Below are 19,311 nucleotides of genomic sequence, written 5' to 3'. Positions count from 1 at the left end.
CTGCAGGTTGTGGTTTGAGCTCAGAACTCTGCTTCCTGAGAATATCAGCTTTCACCTTGTATTTCTTCCCATGAAGATGATTTAAAGTGTGCCTGATGAACCCTTAGAAGCCAAAGATGTGGCTGGGTAAAGATTTTTTACCAGTTTGGAGCAGGGCTTCAGCAATGTTGCTTTACCCATGAAGACATGCAAAACGTGAACAAGTTGTGCTAATTAGATTAACCTGTACAATTTCTACAGGACACAGAATTTGCATCTCATGGTGCAGATTTCCCCCGTTTAGCATGGAGTACACACAGCCCTGTTTTTAGCATGGTGTACAGACAGTGCATTTGTTTTATCAGGTGTATATATAACTGGCTGAGAACTGGAATGCTGCTAGATTGCCATTTTGGCTTTGTTATTTTTCTGTTTTGTTTCCCGATATTTACTTTTTTTGTTGGTTTGTTTTTATTTTATAATTGCAACATACCTTCCTAGGATCTTTGGGGTTGAAGGGCAGGATGCAAATTCAACCCTGATTGTAACCCTGTTCTCAAAAGCTTTATAAAGCCTTTCTGTGGGAAGGAAAGAGGCACAAACATCACAGGACAACACTCAAAACTTTTGGTCGGTCCATTAATTGAGCTTCACACCGAAACACACATCATATGCATTACAGGGATGCTGCAAAATCATCACCAGGGAAACACCCCAATTCATTACATTACCTGATGAATTCCCCCATCACTGAAGGTGGAATCCAATTACTGTATGTGGTTTATAAGTGGGGAACTCTCGCTACAAGATCATGTGATGGGGTAAGTGGTCCAACATGTTATTGGGGTGTTATTTTCCTTGTGCACCTGTTAGTTCCAACCTCAGATAAAAAGCAGAAGTTATGCAGGGTGACAGAATACAGTGACCAAAAAAGTGGGTTTTACTGTAGCTCCTCATGCAAGCCAGATGTGGAAGTGACCCCTTGTGAATGCGAATGCACATACAAACCCACACACTCCAGTCTTACTATTGGAGATGTTGACAAGAAACATGAACTAATCCGTCTCCATCATGGTAGTTATCTGCTCTATCATATCAAACAGGCTGTTGGAGAGTTGCAGGCTCATGTTTTCACTTTTCAAGGATGAGAAGCCTTCCCTCTGCAGGTCTTCATGCCACTGCTTACAAACCATCGGCACCAACTGCAAGACATAAAAAAGCCTGTTAAGGCTTGCCTACTTACCCCAAGATACCTTCTTGCTATGCAGCTGTCATCAAAACTCCCCCAAATATATCCACACCCAAGAACCAAGCAAAATAAAGACAGACTGCCTGCAATTCTTTCAAGAGCCAAATGCCTACACTCCTCTCCCAATGGCACTTCTGGCAGAGAGGGTTGGGGGCCTTCAAAACCTGCTTGATCAAAGGAGGTAGCAGGATTGAAAAGAAGGATGCCAACCCTCTAAAAAACCACTGCCTGCCTCCAGCCTACAACCAGTTAAGCCAAAAACAGCAGAACAATAAGAATCTGCCTTTGTTACCTACTACCGGTAGGTACTTATAAGAATGTGAGCCAAGGATCCAGCATTATGTTCCAATAGATATCAAGGAACTAAAAATAGAGCTGGTTTCCCTCCAGGAGGAGGGACGAGACAGTGCAACAAGAGATGTCTGCCAGCCGTCAACAAGCCAGTGAGACGCAGTAGGAAGTGTGTGTTGGTGTGTTGGTGTGCATGCATGCACACCAAACAACCCCTTTTGAACACTGCCCTGTTGCAGGAAAAATGTAGGTTAATGAATACATCAGAGCTTGAATTAAGTCAAAAGCCACTAATATGATGGGTCATGAGGGGAAAAGGTGAAACTCTCTGGGAAGTAAAGGACTAAAAGACAGGGGACTGGTCAAACCCAACCTACTGCTTCATTAGAAGTACATGGAGGGCTCATTCACACTTCCACTTGTTCGATGGCAAGAAAGCACGGGTCCAATGGGTTTTCTGCTGGCCCCATGCTTTCTAGCTGGGAGCTGATGTGAGTAGAAGTGCAAATTATCTAGAAAGCAAACCAGTACAAGGTTGGCAAATGTTGGAATATGGTATTTTAAAATCCACTGGGCAACCTTGGGCTAGTCATTCTGCTTAAGCTGCTTTACACAGTTGTTACTAGAATACAGTTAATATACTTTTTTGGGGGACGGGGAGGTGCAACAATTATGCACAGCACCCTAATCTACTTGGAGGATACATTACACGGCCTCCAAAGGTACTTGCGAACACATGCATCACACAGGTACACTTGCCAGGGAGTCCGGAGTAACCATGGTTCCTTTTCTGAAAGCAAGCCAGGTTTGCTACCATACCAGTAGTGGAAATGGCCTTCAGATGTTGTCTGGACAAGTGGACTAGCAAGTCATTTTATTCCTAAAGACAGCACTGTGCACTGTTAACTTCAGAGGACTGCTTTTTGCTCACCTTCACCAAGATGAGCTTGGATTCCTTGGGTTTGTCAGCTGCAAAGGACTGGCCAAAGCACAGGTAGATGGTGTAGTCAGGAGAGGAACATCTCTGACCATTGCGGATAGCCATCAGTTCTGTTACAAAAGAGAAAGATCCAAGGCTCTTCTAAGTCACTTTGGGGATCCATGAATAGAAGGGCAATAAAAAAAACCTCAAAGGTGTTTTCACTTGTCTTGGTAAAAAGCTACTTGTGTCATGTGTGAAGGTTAATGAGGAATACTGAACTCCCAAATCTCATCAGCCCAGCCCAATGGTCAGGGATTAAGGAAGCTGTAGTTCAGTAACATCTGCAGGGCATCATATTGCTATCCCTGATCTAGGCAACATAGATTTAGACATGTTTCCATTGCATTATAGGCCAGTTTAAGAAGAAATCAATATAAGCCTTCTATGTGAAAAGAACTTTGGAATAACAAGAGGATATAGACAGAAGTGATTTTGAGTTAATCAATAAGCTCTTCACCCAAGTTTGCAAGTGCCAATTTGCAACTGCAACAGCATATAGAGATTTAACGTGTAGGAATGGACTTCTATACACAGGTGACAACTGAGTCTGAACTGTGGGTTTATCCACACTTCCTCTTATCCACATTTCCTCTTTCCACAGGAAACCCACTTTTTAGCACTCAATCAGAGCAGATGAAAATCCAGATTTTCTCTGGATTGACATTTGCTCCGATTTAGCACTAAAGAGCGGGTATTCCCTGGGAAAGGAGGGACAAGCAGAAGTGTGGATGAGTTCTGTTAATGTAGTTTAATAACAAAAGCAGCAGAGACTGAACAGTGAAGATCTGCTAAAGCAGAGGGATTAGCAGCTTAGCTTTGTAACACCTGCTAATACAATAGGGGAAGCCATCTCTATTTTAAGCAGGGAACTGTGATTCAAACCCCTCACCGAATTGGTTTCAATTTGGCTGTGTGCTGTTGCTCTCTGCTGTGAACAGGTATGTGCAGTCAATGCAGGATTTAACCCTGCCTTTGCACCCATCAGGTGATGTTGCAAGTGGTGTCAGCTGATGGGCGGGCGGGTGTAGCTTAGGGTAAGGTCTTGTAGGTGAATGTGGACCTCCTGGCAAGCTCAGAGGTTCTTCACCCCTGGCCTTAGGGTCAGATGCTCAGCTGTTAGCCCCTACAACACTGACCTACCTTTCTGGATCACTGTAAGAATTACTAAAATAGGGTACGTGAACTGCCTCCTATTCTCTAAACCACCCCAAAAATATCAAGCAGTATTACTGTTCTCCTTCGCTTCGGCACTGCCAGAAGCTTGACAGGCGTAATGAAAACGGGCCACAATTAGTGCCATGTGTACCCTGCAGTAAGCAGTCAAAACTCTGTGCCAAGACATGCTCCTCAACCTACCATACCTGTTGCTTATTGCTCCACGTTTTGAAGCTTTGTGAACTAGAACGTTCCTTTAAAAAAGGGGGTGGGGAGCAGAGATTCTGAGGATAATACATTCTGCACCCAGTAACAGCCTCATCTCACTCATATCCATAAGAGCTGAAATGGTAAGGCCTGGGTAGGATGAAAGTCACAGGCTACTGACAACACCCAACACTATTCATTGCACAAAGCACTTTTGAAATAGTGCATTCTGGCCAAATCACAGCTAAGCAAAAAGTCTTACTGCCCCCTAAGGGAGGCCTTTTATGACATTGGGGAGGTTTTAATGTGCATAAAGGTTCCAAATCAATGCCTTTGGGCCTGACCCATGTCTCAGGTGTTTTCTCCAGACGGAGGCTGCTCCAAAAATGACTCAACAAAAGCAGTTTCACAACTGTATCATCATGTGCCTGTTTTTAAATGAGTCATGCATAAACACAGAGTTTAATTTCGTGCCCACAGAGGAAATACCATGTTCCTAGAGAATCACCTTGACAGAATCTTTCATAGTTGAAGATGTCAGTGTCTACCTCCCGTTCCAACACCCTGGGTGGAGGACGCTGTGCTATGTGGTCCAACTCTTTGGAGAAAGCCCAGAAGACCTTACATCGACCAATTCGCCGGGCACAGATCTTGTGGTTCTTCTGGTACAGCAGCAGACCCGCATTCTTCAACAGTGTCAACGTAAGCTTAGCTTGCTTTTGATCAGGAAGGATCTCCGGATTTGGAAATAGAACATGTTGTATCTGCAGGTTTCCTCCAATTTCGTAGTACGGGTTGTATGCGAACATACAGCTGTTAAATTCTACTCCTGCTTCATGCAGTAGCTTCCCGCGGTAGTAGATAGAGACATCCAGATTGAGAGGGGCACATCCTGCAAGAGACAAGACTGTGCTTAATCCAGTGGGGGAAGCTTACTAGCTCCATGCCTGCTAAGGGGTGCTGGCTGACAAGCCATCTGCAGCACAGCACAACACTTACATCAACAGAGGGAAAATGCCATTTGGTGGTGGCAGCAGGTACATTGATAGAACCACCATATCCAACACAGAGGAAGCTATATTATCATCAGTGTGGCTAAATTAAGGCAGTTAGCAGTACAGCTCTGGTGCACATAAGCCATAGCTAAGCAAACAGCATATATTCCCTGCAGTGCTGTAGAGAAGGTTTGGCCCTCCCCCCTCCCCTGGTCAGAAGTAAAAACAGTATTTCTTCTTTAAGACCTTGCTGCCCAGCCTGTTGCCCTCATGATTCCACATTTGTTTTGGACTTGCTCAAAAATAGGATGCATTCACTAACCTGCATTGTTCTGTAGTGGAGCAGCATGAAGGGGGGGTTGTTCTAGTGGGGAGGGGACAACTGGAGGTGCAAGAGTGTTCTGTTCCACCATGGCTTGCTGGTTTGGAAACAGATGGCAGTCATTTCTCAACAGGTTGTTCATCACTCCATTTCCCTGAGATTCTTCATTCAGGAAAACGTGTTCAATGAAGTTGTTATCATACAGGGCTTCTCCTAGCATAGAAGAGGAACACCTTGGGAATTCTAACAAATGTTATTCATGCCCTAGCTCAGCCTTTGCTGACCTGGTGCCCTCCAGATATTTGGCATATGAGCTCTCGACAGTCTCAGTCAGTGATCTGCTTGCACAAGGCTTATGCGTAGGTTACGTGTAGCTCTTTATTGAGCATTCATTCAGATTTTTTTTTTTTTGTGGGGAGGTTATGTGACAATAAGCATTCACGCTTGTACGGGGTTTATACATCTTCCCATCCCTTAGCCTAACACTTTTTAGTGCATTTCCCCCTCAGTTTCCTAATTGCAAAAAGTCAAGGTTTCTTTGTAAAGTGGATGATTATGATTACCATCATCATTATCATTATTATTATTTGCACCAGAGTGCTTTAATTCACTTTAATGGCACAAACGTAAATTTCTGGTATGCAACTGAATCCCTGGGACAAACTACTGGCAGTCTGGAGGTAACCACAGTCTCCTGCTTGTTGCTAAAGCAAATCAATAGCTTTGCTACATCTTGTCCGTTTTGGATTTTTTGTTCATTAGGAACTACCATATTTGCTTTGGACATCTGATACTAATTCAAACAGGCAGAAAATCTTAAAATACTGTATATTCTGGCGTATAAGACTACTTTTTAATCCAGGAAAATCTCAAAAGTCAGGGGTCATCTTATATGCCGGGTGGAGAATCTGCAGTCGAGTAGATCTCAAACTCTATATTTTAACTGGAAAAGTTGGGGGTTGTCTTATACGCCCAGTCGTCTTATACGCCGGAAAATACAGTAGTTTCATCATATGCAAGTTCTAGGAATCAAATGGAGATCCAATGAAACAATCTCTCCAATGCTCCAAATACCACTGCACAGCTCACTAAATTCCTTTTTAGCACAATTCTTCGTTTTGGAACAATTCCAAACAGGCAGACTGCAGAACAAAATCGAAAATTCTTTCTAGTAGCACCTTAGAGACCAACTGAGTTTGTACCAGGAACAAACTCAGTTGGTCTCTAAGGTGCTACTAGAAAGAATTTTCGATTTTGTTTTGACTATGGCAGACCAACACGGCTACCCACCTGTACGCAGACTGCAGAGTAACTCTACTCACCCACATGGTTAGCTTGATTTATCCCAGGAGGTGTGTTTGGTTGAGGATGCTGCAGTGGATGAACGGCAATTGGCTGGGAATTCCCATTTGGTGGATGTGCAGCCAGCCAGCCATCTGCTACTTTACAACAGTTATTTACCAGTGGTTCACTCACTACTCCAGGCCCCAGAGGCAAGCAGCTGTTTTGGTCGATACAAGGGATTGTATGTGCAACTTCCCCTGCTGTATTGGGGGTGGAAAAGAAACAAATCAATGGAAGGGAGATGATGGAAGCTGCCCAGAGTGACTGGGGAAACCTAGCCAGATGGATGGGGTATTAATAATAAATAATAATAATAATAATGCTGCAACTCAAGAGAACATACTAGCCTTTATAACAAATTAAGCACAAGACAATGTGAAATTTGTACGCCATGCCTCTTGAATGAATTTTGATAAGGTGTAGGGATATATAGGTTCTATCTGCACCGGCTCACTCCCCATCTCTCTCTCTCTCTCTCTCTCTCTCTCTCTCTCTCTCACACACACACAAAATACTGTACATTAAAGCCCATGAGCATGAGCTCACATTCGTTATTAAAAGTATCTGAGCAGCAGCCAGAAACAGAAATGTGTAGTCATCCTTAGAACTCAGAGGCTGAGGAAGAGATGCAAGGTGATTTTGCCAAGCCCACAGCAAGACCTACCTAGAGGATGTTCTGCAACAGGGGCCCAGGAGACTTGTGAAACTTCACCCATGTCAGCTTGCTGCAAAACCCACTGGAGCACATCTAGATGGTAAAACAGGCATGAGCAGTAATGCATTTGGGAAGATGAAGTGTATACTGGTTCAGAGTGATGTTGATGTGGGTGCTGCACCGGTCCTAATTTTAAAACGTTTAACACCTTTGAAATCCTCTCTTCCTCCCATGCAAGTTTAGGAGGAGGAGGATATGCAGGCAGAGCCCACAAAACGGAAGCCAGTGCCAAGTATGTAATAAATAACACCCCCCCATCCTTTTGTGTCAGAAAGTGATCTATCATGCCCACCCCCAGGTTCAGTGTGTGTCCCTTGCTCTCCAGAATATGAGCTCATAAAAATCAAGCCAACTATCAAATCCGCGACAGAAGGAGCTGCGCCTTGACTGCGGCGCCTGTGCCTGGTACAGCTCCGCACCCTGGGCCTGACCCGGGGGAGGAGAGCATGCAAGTGGATGGCAGCAATGCCACCAACCCCTCCTCGGCTGTGGCACACATTAAACCTGGCGGCGGCAGCTCTTCTGATCTGGTGGCAGAGAGCAGCCCTCCTTGGCCACAGCAAGGCGCACCCAGCTGCAGTGGCTCTGTGGCCAGGTCAGGTCTGACTCAGCAGCAGATAGCAGGAGAGTCGGCAGCCACCCTCCTTGGCTGCAAAGCCTGACCTGGCAGCAGAGAGCAGGAAGAGAGTGGGCTACAAGGAAGGGTGCCTTCCACACCCCTCCCCTCTTGGGGGCACAGTCTGCGTACCCACCCTGGTCAGTGCAGGCATACACTCCGCCCCAACCACATCTGTATATAGGGGGCAAGGTTTTATAGACCAATACTTAAACCTGGACTAGTAGCATAGTAGTGCACAATCCTCAAGACAAGTGTTATGTACTGCAGACAATTAAGTTCCATTGGCAGCTTAGCAACTAATTCTGCACTAGGTGCAGCTTCTGGACTGAACCCAAGGGAGCCCCACACAGAGCATGTTACAGGAATCAAGCTGCAAGGTTATCAAGGCATGAATGACTGCCACGTGTTTTCAACAAGCAACCAAAACAGCACCGTTCTGAATCCAATCAGTGGCACACCTAGTTCAGCACCACCTCCAACAAATGCCAGCTAAAAGCCCCCGGAAAGTGCCTAACTGGACCTGATAGAGTAGCTGTTTCCCATCTGTCAGGTGAACAAGGGGGTGCCTAGATTTTTTCAGTTGTCACGGGTGATCGGGAACTGTCTGTACATTTGCCAAAGCTTTTCTAAAAAGTGGTATCTAAAGGCCAGCACCCAGCAGAAAACTGCACTGCAGTGATGCTGTTTGTTTTCATTTCCATGTTAAAGCTTAAACATTCAAAATCCTTTTATTGAAACAGTTCCAAAAGTAATCACTCATTTGTGAAACTTCTCTCTCTCTCTCTAGTTTCTTTGGTCATTATTTCTTTTAATGAGGTGGGCAAAATGGCTTGATGCAAACCATATGCCAGGCTTGGAAATTTGCATGAGCAGCCCCTAATTCCAAATGGTTGGATTAGGGATTCCTGTGCGGGTTTCCAATTTTTTTTAGAACTTCCAGTGAATCTTCCAATATCAACTGATATTTTTCAATTGCTGTGCTGGGTGTGTTGTGATCCTACAGGGATAGACACCTTCCCAATGGTAGCTCATTCAGGCACGTTTCATTCCAATGTGGTGTAGTGGTTAGAGTATTAAACTAGGACAGAGAGAACACAGTTCAAAGTCTTGCTCAGCTATGAAACACACTGGGTGACTTTGCGCCAGTCACTCTCAGCCTAACCTACCTCACAAGGTTGTTGTGGGGACAAAATGGGGAGGAAGAGAACCATGTATGCTCTCTTGAGATCCCTGGAGGAAAGTTGGAATGCAAATGTGATAAATGAATAAATATAGCAAAAATATGTTCTAAGCATCTATCCCAAATTTATGTTCATAGACCAGAAAATGAACGTTCAAGTTTTGACAGCTTACCTGGGTCTGGATTTTCCAGTGACAGGGATTTAAAAACATCATCGATCCCCTGCTGTAAACCAGAAAAATAAAGTTTTTTCCAAGACAATACATACAAAAGATGCTGTTTTCAGCATCTTTAAATGATACTATTGCAGCTTATGCCAGGAACTTTCAACATTTTTAGTAATCAACTGTCTTTCAACTCTTGTGATTCAGAGTAACAGCCTTGCCTTTTAATTTGCAAAAACTGAAGTTAGGCCAAACAAAGACAAGAACTAGTGTGGACCTTCCAAATTGCCTTACATTCAGGATTGGGAAGCATTTTGGCCCTCCAGATGTTGCTGAACTACAAATCCCATCAACATGTCCAATGGTTCAGCCAGATGTTGTGGTTCAGCAACATCTGGGGACCAAAGGCTCCCTCACACCAGCTGTGCATGCCTAGTACTGAAGCTACAATCTCAAGAGCATTTCTCATATGCGAGGTTTCAACCATTTTGAGTCTCTCACATGTATTTAAAGTAATGTACGTTTTTAAATACAAAATTTGAGATCCAGTCCTAAGCATATCTATTACGGAGTCAGCCTGCGTACGAATGCACTGCTAAAGTGGCTTGTGCTTAATTGCAACATAACCACCCCATGTGAAAATGTCTAGCATGTATTAAGTCTGGAAAGTTTGTTGGATTTACTCCTGTAATCAGCTGCACAAAGCTGGCCAGCAACGGAACCAATACTCTTTGCACAAATACTATTTGCTAGTGCACCGAAGCACAAAGACAGGCACATCTCCTTCTTTCCTGCCACGTGGCAATGACGTTATCACCAGCAGCTCCATAAACTGTTTTGCTGCAATACACTTCCCAACTTCCCATGAAAACATCATGAACATGTGTTCATATCTTGAAGCTGCTGTGTAATCTTTGTTATTTTTATATAAAATTATTTTTATGTAAAATTTGGAAAAAATTAAGAAACAAATTTTTTTAATGTAAAATTTGGAAAAAATAAGAAACAAACACACTGATCTGCTACCGAATTAATCAATTTAAAAACCTTTTAAGTTGACCGAGAAGCTGCCTCTAGCAGACTGAATCCCTACAGACAGGGATTCTTCATGTCTCTGCCACCACTTGAGATGCCTGTCCTTCCATTAGTTCTTCAGCAATGTTCTCCCTTGCTCAAGGAGTTGTTTAAACAAGAACAGGAACATACCCCACCCACCAATAATTTTTGCATTCACATCAACTTACTTATTAGATGTTTATTCATTAGAAACAAGTCCCTGGTCTAGAGTCCTACACCAATGCGTTGACCAGCTCCAAACTGAATAGCCCTCTCAAACCTATTGTGCCCAACTGTATTGTACCTGGGGTGTAGACTGGTGTACAGCTGGGAATCCTTCACTGCAGGGGCTCATATGCAACTGATCAACTTCATGGTTACTTCCATTGACTTGGAGAGGAGGAGACACATAGGAAAAAAGACTCAATGAACAACAGTTCCAGGATGAAATGCAAATACGAGAAGATACATAATTTCATGACCTGGTTGCAGAGAACTATGGCCCCATCTGCACTATACATTTAAAGCAGTATCATACCACTTTGAGCAATCATGGCTTTCCCCAAAGAAGCCTGGAAACTTTTGTTAAGGGTGCTAAGAGTTGTTAGGAGACCCTTATTCCCCTCAGCCCTACAATTCCCGGAGTGATTTAACAATCAATCCCTTTGAAAAGAGATTGCAGTGGTACCTCGACTTACGAATTACTCGACATACAAATTTTTCGACTTACAAATCAAAAAAGTGCCCGCACACCTACGAATTTTTCGACATCCGAAGGACATCTGTTGGCGGTTTTAGATGGGGTTTACTCGACTTACAAATTTTAGATGCGGTTTATTTGACTTACGAATTTTTCCAAATTTTTTCGTTTCCAATGCATTCCTATGGGGAAATCGCTTTTTTCGACTTACAAATTTTTCGACCTACGAATGTGCATTCGGAACGGATTAAATTCATAAGTTGAGGTACCACTGTACAATTTTTCAGAATGCCCTTGAAGCATGAACAAAGAAAGCCTGTGGTGGATGCCCACACTTCCTGCAATTTATCAAGCACTTCATGGTAAAGAAAGTTTTGCAGCCCTTTTCTGTCTTTACTTGTGTTGGCAGGAGGATTAGCAGGTGGTGTAGAGTTGCGGTTGGGGGGGATGATTCGGTACACATGGTAGTCAGGGTAATCCGATTCAACTTCTTCAAATCTTTTTGTACTGTTTAAGGCACAGCGGAAGTTGGTTTTCCATTTGGCTGGGTCTGGTGCACCTTCATTGTACTTTCCGCTGAATATAGCCCACTCCTTTCCGTACAGAAACATGGGAGAATAAGAGATGGGAAAATGTGAAAGAACTATTCTGATGAAGACCACATTCACACCACGTTTTTAAAGCACTATGATACCTCTTTTAAAAGTCATGGCTTCCCCCAAAGAATTCTGGGATCTATAGTTTGTTAAGAGTACTGAGTCGTTAGGTGACCCTCCCAGAGCTACAATTCCAAGTTCCCAAGGAAGAGGGATTGACTGTGAAACCACTATGAAAATTATAGCAGCTGCAGGATGCATTCAGAGGCAGGGTACATTGCATGTTTGCAGAAATGGGCACTCTGCACATCTACCAGAGAAGCTGCCATATTATTCTGCTGCAGCCTCTGGTAAATTGGACTCCAGTCTGTGAAAACTTATGCCACAATACATTTGTTAGTCTTTTTAAGGTGCCAGAAATGGCTTTTATACTAGAGAGTTGGAGGAAGTCAACGTAGCATTAAATAGATCATTCTGCTTGCCTGATGGAATGATCCCTCTTCTCCTTCCCCACCTCTGGTACTGTTCCAGGGTGGATGTCTCCTGAACCACCACCCCCCAAGCCAATTTGGTGGGAGTGCAGGAGAGGAGGGGAATCCCAATTGCACTACCAAAGTTCTTAAATGGCATGACCCATTAGCTGAATCTGGCCATGGCAAATACATGCAAGAAGTCAGCCTTAGTAGAATGAGAGTATTACCTGGAAAATCTTGTAATCATTTGCCACAAGGTTCCTCCTTGAATTGTGCTTCCAAAGGATACGAAAGGTTGTGTGGGTGTCATCTGTCCAGGTCACTCTTTCTTTATATTTTCCACTGTTGATCTCATTGATCAACCAGTCAAAGAAACGGACCTTTTGACGTCCCCTGAAACAGCAAAGAGAAATACTGAACCCGAGGCTCAAAAACACTGGAGGAATGTAGCCTAGATATCACAACAACATGCAGCAGCAGCGTCAATTATGATGGATGCGCAGGTGGCACAATGGCCACTCAGGAAAACCTCTAGGAAAAAGAAAAGACATGGATCCTACACAAAAACAGATGCCGATTACCATAGCTACTTCTTAATAAACAACAGGTTGCTCTGGTCTTTGAACTCAACACTTTTCCTTATACAAATGTCAAAAATACTTTTAAAGCAGCAGCTTCCTGGATACCCCCAGGACAGGATAGCCCAGCAATATACTGTAATTCATTAAGACAGTGTTTTTCAACCTTTTTTGGGCAAAGGCACACTTGTTTCATGAAAAAAAATCACGAGGCACACCACCATTAGAAAATGTTAAAAAAATTAACTCTGTGCCTATACCAGTGATGGCGAACCTTTTTGAGCCCGAGTGCCCAAACTGCAGTGGAAAACCAACTTTTTTATTTCAAAGTGCCAACACTGCAATTAAACCTGAATATCAAGGTTTTTAGTTAGAAAAAACTCCTACAGTTTGAAAAAAAAACATCGTGCATGCACACGAAAGCTCATACCAAGAACAAACTCAGTTGGTCTCTAAGGTGCTACTGGAAAGAATTTTTTATTTTGTTTCGACTATGGCAAACCAACATGGCTACCCACCTGTAACAGGTGCAAGTATGAGACTCTGCTGATATAACCTTTTTCTTCTGTTATGAGAGAAAATAAAAAAGGAAGCTTTGGGCTCACACATATGTCTTCTACTGTACACTGTTTTCCTTGGATGACATCCCATTTTAGTCAATGGCCTTAAGTTCACTTATTTCACTCAGGGGTTGCTCTGAGGAAATAATATACATACCAGTACAACCCTTCATTTGTTCTTTGAATCTTTCTCAACCTATTATTCATAGCCAGATCGATAGAAGGTTATGGGCAGCAGGTTCAAAGAGTTATTTTATTTTGGATACACTGAATAAAATTTCGCCCACGACTGTGTGGGTGTGTGTAAATACATAAGCAATCAAACCGCAGAATGTAATACAGGCGAAGCTGCCTTGATGCATGTGCAGAGCGCTAGATGTGACGCACAGCTAGTTTCCGCTTCTGAGATGAGGTCTAAAGGTTTCCGGAGGAGAAAGTGACTTCTTCCAGGTAAGCTGGTAGTACCTGTTGTTTTTTATTATTATTTATGTGTGGGAGTTTTGTTTTTGTTTTGCAAAAACTGGGCAAAGGGAGGAACCATAGCGGTTGCATCCCAAACCTTCCCAAATGCAGCTCCTGCCCTTTCTTCGAGAAGTTTGACTTCCTCCTTACCGGAGAGCGCTCGGGCAGTCGGAGGAGGTAGCTAAAGACATGTGAGAGCCGCCACCACAGCAACAGCGCCTCCCGGACTGTGAAGGCGGTTGGGAAGAAAAGCCCACCCGGCAGTGCGAGGCGGGAAGCAAACGCCGCTCAGCTCCGGCACAGCTCCACCTACCCCTGTGCGGGGACGCGCGCCCCTTGGCGGCTTGGGTCTTAGCGAGACTTTTCTTCGCGCCATCCCAAACACCGCTCGGATGGAAGCGGAGGTGGCCGCCTACTCCTCCAATGCACCAACCCTGTGTGCACATGTTTGAGTAAAGAGTTCCACATTTGCCTCCTTCCATCCTTCCTTCCACCCGAACATGCATAGCACTGCCGTTTTACTTAGGGATGGCATTGCCGGAGGGGCCGCGCGGCTCCCCCCGCTCGCAGCGCTCAAAGACGGGGCTGGGCGGCCGCCTCGCAGCCCGCCCGGGACCAGCATGGGCGACACAGGCGACGCTTCCTCGATCCGCCGCTGCCGTTACCTCGTCGTCGTCGCCTCGCGTCGAATCCTCCGCAGCAGCAGCAGCAGCCAAACACCACTGGGACAGGCGCGAAGGAGGGAAACTGCTGCTGTCTGCTGCTGCGCCTGCGCTGGCAGAAACGAGGCACGACGCATGAGCACAGCAGCACAGCAGCAGCGCCCTCAGCCTCCGGAGGGCGGGCCGCCGGCCAGCTGGAGAAGTGGATGGGCGCAGGCAGGCCACGGGCGCGGCGCGGTGCAGCGCAGCGCGGCGGCGCCTGTCCACCATTTCCCCGCCCCTGGCGTGCCGGCAGAGAGAGCTCTGCGTGCCACGGATTCGCCATCACTGGCCTATACTGACTATATATAAAGTAATTTTTCAATTTTTCCCATGGCACACCAGGCAACATCTCGCGGCACACTAGTGTGCCGCGGAACAGTGGTTGAAAAACACTGCATTAAGAGACATGAGAGTGAAGAGGGTCAACAAATCAGCAGCTGGAGGGCAACAGTTGAGTTGGATGTGGACTTCAGTCTGAACCTGAGCTTGTCTACCATTTGAACCATGAAAATCTGGCCGATTCACCTTGATGAGAAAACTGCTTGGAGTAATTATTATTGTCACAAGGTTGGGGTAAAGAAGGTGCACTTGGATTCTTGCGCAATAATCATGAAACTTGTACATATCTATTCACCGTAGGTGAGGTGACCTATTATTATATTAAGTTTTACCTCAATTTTAGTTACCCTCAGTGGCGCTACTGTTTGGTCATTGATGTCTCATGCAGTAAGTTACAGGTAGGTAGCCGTGTTGGTCTGCCATAGTCAAAACAAAATAAAAAGTAGCACCTTAGAGACCAGTAGCACCTTAGAGGCCAACTAAGTTTGTTCTTGGTATGAGCTTTGGTGTCTGAAGAAGTGTGCATGCACAGGAAAGCTCATACCAAGAACAAACTTAGTTGGTCTCTAAGGTGCTACTTACTGGAAGGATTTTTTAAATTTTGTTCTATTTCATGCAGTAAGGTCTGCAGTCCCAAAACTCATTTACTACTAGTAAGCCCTACTGAACACATCAGCTTACTTCCAAGTAAACATGTGTAGGACTGGATTGAGCATGTTCTAGTTACTATGGGCTGCTACTAGATAGATAGATAGATAGATAAATGCGATGTGCGTGTGTTTGTGTGTGTGAAATGCCATCCTATATCAAGCAAACAGAATTGTCAGTTTTGGCTGACAAGCTCAACCAACACAGCTTCAGGAGTTATTGTGTAGGTGTGTGTGTGTTTGCGCGCACCCAGTTCTCCCTCCCCGCCCATGCCTGCATGCATCTGATTGCCACAAGAACACTCACCTCTCATTTGCTGGTGCAGCCATTCTGGAGTCAAATATGTCTTAAAATATGCCTCGTGGCAAGTTGAAATATGACATCCACACACTCTGAATCTTGTACTGCTTAATGTCTTGTGGACTAATGGAAGATCATGAGGCAGAATCTGTACAGACCAGAGAAAATAAAAAGGCGGAAGCCATGTCAGCAGACTTGGTAGTTTTGATAGGTTTATATTACATGTTAGAAAACAGAGTTACTGAGTTGCTACCAAGCGAGCACAGGATGTATTCATTAGGTCAGAGCTTTCCAAATTGTGTGTCACGACACATCACTGTGCCAGCTGCAGTGTGTAGGTATGTCGTGCGAATGCTCCCCATACTCCTCCCAGGGCTGGAAAGGAGTTAGTTTAACCTCTGGTTTGCTAGTAAAACTGAATTACTGTGTCATGAAATGATGCATGCATATCTAAAAAGTGTGTCACCAACATGAAAAGTCTGGAAAGCTCTGCATTAGGTTGTGCAAAATCTGAAGGTCCTCTATGAAGCTAAATACCATAATATTACCAGAACTCCACCCCCAATAAAGTTGTTCTTCTACAATACAAGGTGCAACTGGCTTATCAATCAGGGCTGATAAACACCCCCCGAACAGGATCCACTTGAGAATTCAGGTGAAAAACAGGAGAGCTGCATTTCAGGAAGCGTGCCAACACAACCCAGAATAACCACTTGCACTACTTCTCTCTTTTCAAACCATCAGCCGTTCTCTTGTCTGCGATGAGTTTCAACTTATCTGACCTCACCCAGCCACTTTCCAGCAGCAGAAAAGCCACTACAGCTGCTTCAGATGGAAAGGAGAAATAAAATTATCTGTCCTTCATATTCCAATGACTACCTAATTTCCTGCAGCTGTGAAGAAGCATGTGTGTGAGATGAAATAAGATCACTTAGAGCGAATTTCTATGGAACTAATCTGGCAATAGAAGAGCAGAACCACTACAAAAGTGCTTCCATAAGTCCCCACCCACACACTAGATGCAGAAGCATATAATGGCAACAAAAGCTGCCATGTGGTCCAAGAGCAAAAAAGGAGTCCTTTCAGGGCAAGCTGGGGACATTTGCCACTTGAGGCAAAAAATAAAATAAAAAATCCTCTGCCACAGGTGCACCCCAAGGTTCACATCTGCTTAAAAATATTAAGTCATAGTCTATTATTATGGCTAGACAGTCAGTGTCTTTGCAATCATTTCATTTACTGATGTGCTGCCTAATTCAGCCTGCTTGAGAACTGCAAAAATCTAAACTACTCCCAACCCTGTTGTAAACCTATAGTAATTTTCCAAACAGCCACAGCCAAACATTTCAGCCTCATTTGTTGCACAAAAGTGCACCTCCTAACAACATTTTCAGCAGTTTAGGATGAAGATATCTTGCTGCAGTTACCTTCCCATTAGCCGAACTTCTGTTACATCCTCATCAGTAAAACTCCAGGACAACTGTACACCAATGTCATCATAACTGATGTCATTGTGTCTGAAGTGCAGTAGGGGGCAACTAATTAGGGTTGAGGGAGCTTCCTAAGTTGGCGGCCCTATCCTTTTTGGTGGCATGTTCTGTCCAGCCAGAGTGAATTTCACCCTATGAACGTATGAGGGAGGTTAGAAGGATAGAAAACAAATGTAATTTCAGAACTACACCAATTTAGAGTAATCAAGCTTCGGTTTCAAGTTACTGAATATTTGGGTAGTGCTGACAAAGGACCATTTGTGCATTGTCAATAATTGCCCTTTGGCAAAACTTTGAATAGGACCTGCCTAGTATTCTGTCTTCTCACATGTGCTACTGAAAAATTATCAGGGAAGACCTGCTTCTCTGAGAAGTCAAAGGCGAGACTTCCCTTAAAAATGTCACTGTCCTGGTTGACTTTTGTTGCAATATTTTCTTCCTATTGACACAGCAGTTCAGTGGAGACTCCTCTTCCGAGGAATTATCATCCCTCTTGCAAAAATGCAGAAGCAACCTAGACTGCCAGGCATTTTAAAAGGCAACCTAAGTCTGACCAGGGAACTACTGCATCAGTGATGGTACACATGATGCAAGGCTTAATTTGTGCCAGGGATTCTCATTCCCACAACCTGTTCTGTACCAGGGATGAGGCACGGAATATCTCTGGCCTAGCCAGTGCATTACCCTCCAGGTGCTGCAAGACAACTCTTATCATCCCTAATCACTGGCCGTGCTGGCTGGCACTGGTAGCTGTAGTGTAGCTCAACAACAACATCCCAAGGGTAGCATTGGTTACCCTTGGGTGAATTTCCTGTAAAGAAGGCATCTCTTTCCCTATGCCACCAGGAGCCATTTTACCACTCCTGTACATCTACGTCTGTGCAGATATTATTTTTCTTACCCCCGGGGGTGGGGGGAAGACAGCAATCGCGGTGGCAACTGCTGTCCACTGTGTGCTCATCTGACCAACACGTGCTGCCCCAAAGTTGCCAACACGTGTAGGCTCCACACACATAGTCCTTACAAGCCATTTAACAGTGTGCACATCGGGCAGGTGGGGTTTGCACGAGCATGCCAACTTTGAATATGTTTGACCAACAGAGGCACGCAGGGAGCTGCTCCTCCCACCCAACCCAGGCCAGGCACGCAAACAACAACAGATAACAGATTCAGGTAGGTAGCCAGCTTTCGTGTGCATGCACACATGCACACGAAAGCTGGTACCCAGAACAAACTTAGTTGGTCTCTAAGGTGCTACTGGACAATATATTTCAACAATAGATAATGTCAGCATAAAACTCAACTACGGGGGCTTCCACGGGGAAAATAATACGGCTTACCAAACAGCCTTAAAAATTGTTCTCAAGAGCGAGGCAGTGCTCGCGCGAGCACACTAGAAAGCCTGCGCAAAACTATGAGCTGCCCTTCGACATGCTCGTTGCTGCAATCCTATACTCAGCAGCAAATCCCACTGACCTCACCGGGACTTACTCTCAGGTAAGTGCGCATGTATGATTAAAACGAGGGAGACAGAAAATGATGCAAGTTATTCCTCCCTCGCTCTGCACTGAAGCTGCTCTACCTCAGCGACCCTCTTCCCCTCACTACCGGTTCCCAATAAAAACGTGCGTTACCTGTATCGCTACCAGGTGTTTTCTATTGCTCAGCAGGTAGTGAAATTCTGGCGATATCAACAGGCTCACGCCCCCTCCTGCGACGGCTTATATGAGAAGCCGGGATGCATTTCATTGGCTCGGAATGGCTCGGAGGCCGTCAGCGTCGGCCAATCAGAGGCAGCTCCCTTTCGAATGCGCGCGCGCCCCGCCCCCCGCCCCACGGAGTGTTTTCTTTCCTCCCAAACAAAATCCTCGCCGGAGCGAGCTATGCCGTTCCTGATTACGAAACCGGCGTTTCTCGTCTCCCCTGACCATATACGGCGGTTTCCGTCCCTGTAAATCACATGATATCAACGAAAACCTAAGTTTCATTTCCGAGGAGCTCCTTGGCGGGCCACGTGGCTTCCCTGCTGGCCACCCTTTACAAAGCACATAGGTTCTTTTTTGGGGGGAAGGAGGGAGTCTAACTACTGTTATAGGAGGACCACAAATGCGCTCTCAGAGTGGGGCTGAAATAATTTCACCTCTGCTGGCGAGCAGCCACCTCACTGCACAAGAAGACTTTGCCAACGACCTGCACCGCTGCA

General features: G+C 44.9%; 1 protein-coding gene across 1 annotated transcript; it reads right to left on the bottom strand.

Annotated features, from left to right (window-relative positions):
• Window positions 1-274: 274 nt before the first annotated feature.
• On the bottom strand, window positions 275-18,825 carry IRF7 (interferon regulatory factor 7). The gene is made up of 12 exons (XM_033155832.1): window positions 18,743-18,825; window positions 15,625-15,766; window positions 12,255-12,420; window positions 11,356-11,551; window positions 10,563-10,648; window positions 9,212-9,263; window positions 7,189-7,272; window positions 6,503-6,724; window positions 5,181-5,393; window positions 4,372-4,755; window positions 2,451-2,569; window positions 275-1,181 (listed from the first exon to the last, which is right to left on the bottom strand). Exons 2-12 carry the CDS (start codon window positions 15,645-15,647, stop codon window positions 1,035-1,037), a joined length of 1,692 nt encoding a protein of 563 aa, XP_033011723.1. The 5' UTR covers window positions 15,648-15,766; window positions 18,743-18,825; the 3' UTR covers window positions 275-1,034.
• Window positions 18,826-19,311: the final 486 nt, after the last annotated feature.

This window comes from Lacerta agilis, chromosome 1 (genome assembly GCF_009819535.1).
Source record: "Lacerta agilis isolate rLacAgi1 chromosome 1, rLacAgi1.pri, whole genome shotgun sequence".
Taxonomy (NCBI): domain Eukaryota; kingdom Metazoa; phylum Chordata; class Lepidosauria; order Squamata; family Lacertidae; genus Lacerta; species Lacerta agilis.
The sequence above is the reverse complement of the archived record's forward strand: the minus strand, read 5'-3'. Positions and strand labels throughout refer to the sequence as shown.